This window comes from Palaemon carinicauda, chromosome 24 (genome assembly GCF_036898095.1).
Source record: "Palaemon carinicauda isolate YSFRI2023 chromosome 24, ASM3689809v2, whole genome shotgun sequence".
Classification (NCBI taxonomy): domain Eukaryota; kingdom Metazoa; phylum Arthropoda; class Malacostraca; order Decapoda; family Palaemonidae; genus Palaemon; species Palaemon carinicauda.
Genome location: NC_090748.1, coordinates 97,484,116 through 97,489,115, shown reverse-complemented (window position 1 = coordinate 97,489,115; position 5,000 = coordinate 97,484,116). Strand labels below are relative to the sequence as shown.

Genomic DNA, 5,000 nt, shown 5'->3' with positions numbered 1-5,000 from the left:
ATTATTATTACTATTATTATTAGCTAAGCTACAACCCTAGTTGGAAAAACAGGATGCTATAAGCACAAGGGCTTCAATAGGAAAAAAAAAGCCTAGTGAGGAAAGGAAATAAGGAAATATAAAACTACATGAGAAGTTACGAACAATTAAAATAAAATATTTTATGAATAGTAACAATATTAAAACAGATCTTTTATACATAAACTATAAAAAGACTTATGTAGAAGTAATGAATAAAAAGAATATAAAATATATCAAGATCAGTAGCATCGTTGAAATAAATCAGTCACGTATAAGCAATAGGGTGAGACTTATGTCAACCTGTTCTACAAAAAAATAATTTATAAAAAGTTTTAACTTCCAAATCTCTATGGGGTCCTAGTGTAGTTAAAAAAGTCATGAGAGTACATTACTCTGATTTTTTGGCTTGAAGGAAAGAAATGAAAAAAAAACAGAGAAGTATAGTTAATCTTTATATGGAGTTTTTGTTTTTATTATTGTTTTTTGTTATGAAGAAAGTATAGGAAAACAAGTCTTAACTTCATCTGGTGTATGGTTATTATATACTAATTATTCATACATAACAAAAAATAGCTTTAATCGTTTGAATAAGAATCTAGCACACATTATTTACGCATGGATTAGACATATTTAGACATTGATTAAGACAACGGCAGAACAAATTACTCTCACAAGCAAAAGTTATCACTATTCATGGGTAAACTTTACAAAATATCTATTTCTTGTGTTAAGAAAGTTTTAGGACATTATATTCCAGTGGGCTCAAGTTCTAACGATGCCAAAAAGGAGACAGGAATGCTGAAAAATTAGGTAAAACTTAGAACGCTTCCATACTTTCTGGCACTGGACACCTGAAGAGATTTTACTATGCTACCTTTCCTTCAGGGATGATGGACACCTGAAGAGATTTTACTATGCTACCTTTCCCTCAGGGATGATGGACACCTGAAGAGATTTTACTATGCTACCTTTCCTTCAGGCATGATGGACACCTGAAGAGATTTTACTATGCTACCTTTCCCTCAGGGATGATGGACACCTGAAGAGATTTTACTATGCTACCTTTCCCTCAGGGATGATGGACACCTGAAGAGATTTTACTATGCTACCTTTCCTTCAGGGATGATGGACACCTGAAGAGATTTTACTATGCTACCTTTCCCTCAGGGATGATGGACATCTGAAAAGATTGTACTATGCTACCTTTCTCTCAGGGATGATGGACACCTGAAGAGATTTTACTATGCTACCTTTCTCTCAGGGATGATGGACACCTGAAGAGATTTTACTATGCTACCTTTCTCTCAGGGAGGATGGACACCTGGAGAGATTTTATGCTACCTTTCTCTCAGGGAGGATGGACACCTGAAGCGATTTTACTATGCTACCTTTCTTTCAGGGAGGATGGACACCTGAAGCGATTTTACTATGCTACCTTTCTCTCAGGGAGGATGGACACCTGAAGCGATTTTACTATGCTACCTTTCTCTCAGGGAGGATGGACACCTGAAGCGATTTTACTATGCTACCTTTCTCTCAGGGAGGATGGACACCTGAAGCGATTTTACTATGCTACCTTTCTCTCAGGGAGGATGGACACCTGAAGAGATTTTACTATGCTACCTTTCTCTCAGGGAGGATGGACACCTGAAGAGATTTTACTATGCTACCTTTCTCTCAGGGATGATAGACACCTGAAGAGATTTTACTATGCTACCTTTCTCTCAGGGATGAATGATCAGTCATTAAGAGAAATAAACACATAAATTGCCAGCCTTTACTTGTAATTAGCATCAATTCAACTCAATTTGTCAGATGATCACTTCCTACTGCTTTTATAGGTCTGTATTTGGACATTCCACCTTGATTATACCAGAGTCAATACAGAAACAAGGCTACCACTCCTATCTCGACCTAGTTGTTATGTGTGTCTGTAGCCAGTGATTTTAGCCTTCTGGAAGCATCGTAAGCGTTATTGAGACTGACTGAGCAAAGATCTGGCAGTGATTATGTTCTGGAAGAGTTGTAAACGTTGTAGAGGCTGTGCAATGATAGGTTGTGGTATTTTAGCCAGTGAATTTAGCTTTCTGGAACATTATAAATGTATTGCGTTCAGAGGCCATACCGTTCATTGAACTGAATATAACTCGGGTCCAAATGTTCAAGAGGCAAAAGGAAAATTGTTTCCTTATAGGGTTGTGGTGGCCTATTGGAAACGTCCCTGCCTGGCGAACGCCGAACTGGGGTTCGAGTCCCGTTCGAGCTAGATAGTTTCTTGTAGCGTCTGCAACCTCACTATCCTTTTGAGCTAAGGATTGGGGGGGGGGGCAGTTCGCGGGAGCCTATAGGGCCACCTGCTGAGTCATCATCAGCCATTGCCTAGCCCTCCCTGTTCCTAGTTTGGGTGGAGAGGGGAATAGGGCACTGGTCATATGTGTGTATGGTCAGTCCTTGCTAGCTAGGACATTGTCTTGCAATTACCGTTTTAAAAATGGATACAATAACGTTAAGGAGTGATATTATGATTCTCAACCCGTTAAAGATAATATCACCACAAGAGATAACAAATGTCTGAGGGGTTTGTTCAGCAGTGTATCATCAACGGCTGATTATATATATATATATATATATATATATATATATATATATATATATATATATATATACATATATATATATTTATATATACATAAATAAATAAATAAACCATCTTAGTATGGGTGGCCCTGACTAGTACAACTTTGCTGATCATGGAAATATATATATATATATATATATATATATATATATATATATATATATATATATATATATATATATATACATATATATATATATATATATATATATATATATATATATATATATTTGACTATGTATAAAAGAAACGGACAACGAAAAAGATATGTATTGCATAAACACATATTTATGCCTACAGACAAATTAACGAATAAGACAAAACATATTCAACAACAAATCAGCTTAATTTCAATTCACTGAGTGCTTACCTCCACTTCAGGCCACCTGGAGAACTAACTGGCGTGCCCCCTCCAAGGGAATGGTCTTGGCTAAGGCTTCTTTGTCTCCACAGGTGCTCCAGGGACCTGTTCACTATGGAGAGGTCACCACTGTAGGCTTTGATGAGCTCCTTCAGGTGGTAATACTCCTGGGAAAAGAGATGTCCTTGGTTAGGTTATGCTAGGCTAGGTTAGGTTATACTAGGTTAGGTTAGGTTATGCTAGGCTAGACTATGCTAGGCTAGGTTAGGTTATGCTAGGCTAGACTATGCTAGGCTATGTTAGGTTATACTAGGTTAGGTTAGGTTAGGTTATGCTAGGCTAGCCTATGCTAGGCTAGGTTAGGTGAGGTTATGCTGGGCTAGGTTAGGTGAGGTTATGCTCGGCTAGGTTAGATTATACTAAGTTAGGTTAGGTTATACTAGGTTAGGTTATGCTAGGCTAGACTATGCTAGGCTAGGTTAGGTTAGGATAGGTTAGGGTAGGCTATTTTAAGTTATACTAGGTTAGGTTAGGCTATACTAGGCTAGTTTAGGGTAGGTTATACTAGGTTAGGTTATGATAATTTAGGTCAGGCTATGGTGAATTAGGTTATATATCTATATACACACAATATAAAATCAAATGAATTGCATAGAGATAAAGTACTACCTTTGACTGGTTATCTAAGAGCCAACTCTTATTCCTCAAATCTCCGTAGAGATTGTTCCGCTCGCGTTCTAAACTTTTGACCAGACGAAGCAGTTCGAACTGTAGGTAGACAAGAACACGAATAATGACAGTAACCAGGAAAAAAAAATATGTTATGATTAAACAACTCAAATATTTCAAGCTCCCTGGACTTGTCCTGTAAGCTTTTGTTGTGTAAGATATATATATATATATATATATATTATATATATATATATACATTGTATATATATATATATATATATATATATATATATATATATATATATATAAGACCCAACGATAAAAAAGTGTTGAACTTATTGGAAATTACCAATTGATACATAACTATCTTGTAATAACGAGTAAGCACGTAATGATATATATATATATATATATATATATATATATATATATATATAATGGTTGAATGATGCAACCGTTGGCTAGCGTTTGGTGGGTTCGGTGTTCACTCCTTGGCTTGCCTACATCCACAAGCATTCACTTCAAGCATATATATATATATATATATATATATATATATATATATATATATATATATATACATATATATATATATATATATATATATATATATATATATATATATATATATGTGTGTGTGTGTGTGTGTGTGTGTTTATGTGTGTGTGTGAATATCTAACTTTTGGAGAGAATACAGACAATAATAGCTGTTACAATCATATTTGGCAACTGAAAGAAAAACATGTTTAATAAGCTTCGCTTTTGAAATGACAACAAACTTATCATTGAAAAGTTTTATTATTCGGGAAAAATGATAGAGAGAGAGAGAGAGAGAGAGAGAGAGAGAGAGAGAGAGAGAGAGAGAGAGAGAGAGAGAGAGAGAGAGAGAGAGAGAACTTCGATCTTATCATGTGGTAACTAAAGAGAAAATGTAATAAAAAGTTGTATAGAATAGTACTAACCTCCGAATAGTCATTGAGGTCTTGGTCGTAGGCGTATTCTTGACCTGTTGGGAAGAGATTGTACTATCATCATTAAATATGAAGATAAAGACTTAAATGTTAAGAGAAAAATAAAAAAAAGGGAAGATTTTAGCCTTTTAGTCAGAGGTAGACATAAGTTAAAAGTGGCAAAGTTAAGGGAAATGTGACAAAGACCTAAATTAAAAGTGACAAAGTTAAGGAAAATGTGACAAAGGAAAGACTTATATTTTAACTTGGATGTACACATCTATGAAAAGTGCAAAGTGGCTCTAGGTTTTATGGAAAAGTGAGACAAAGAAAAGGTTTACAGTTCAGTCACTTGATA

At 35.2% G+C, this 5,000-nt stretch overlaps 1 protein-coding gene across 1 annotated transcript in view; it reads right to left on the bottom strand.

Annotated features, from left to right (window-relative positions):
* Positions 1 to 5,000, bottom strand: part of LOC137617908 (uncharacterized) — a 37,762-nt gene that overhangs the window by 8,902 nt on the left and 23,860 nt on the right. The window contains exons 6-8 of the mRNA XM_068347852.1: positions 4,655 to 4,698; positions 3,690 to 3,788; positions 3,030 to 3,187 (exon numbers count right to left, since the gene is read on the bottom strand). Of these exons, the coding sequence (XP_068203953.1) occupies positions 3,030 to 3,187; positions 3,690 to 3,788; positions 4,655 to 4,698 (301 nt within the window). The remainder of the gene's footprint in view (positions 1 to 3,029; positions 3,188 to 3,689; positions 3,789 to 4,654; positions 4,699 to 5,000) is intronic.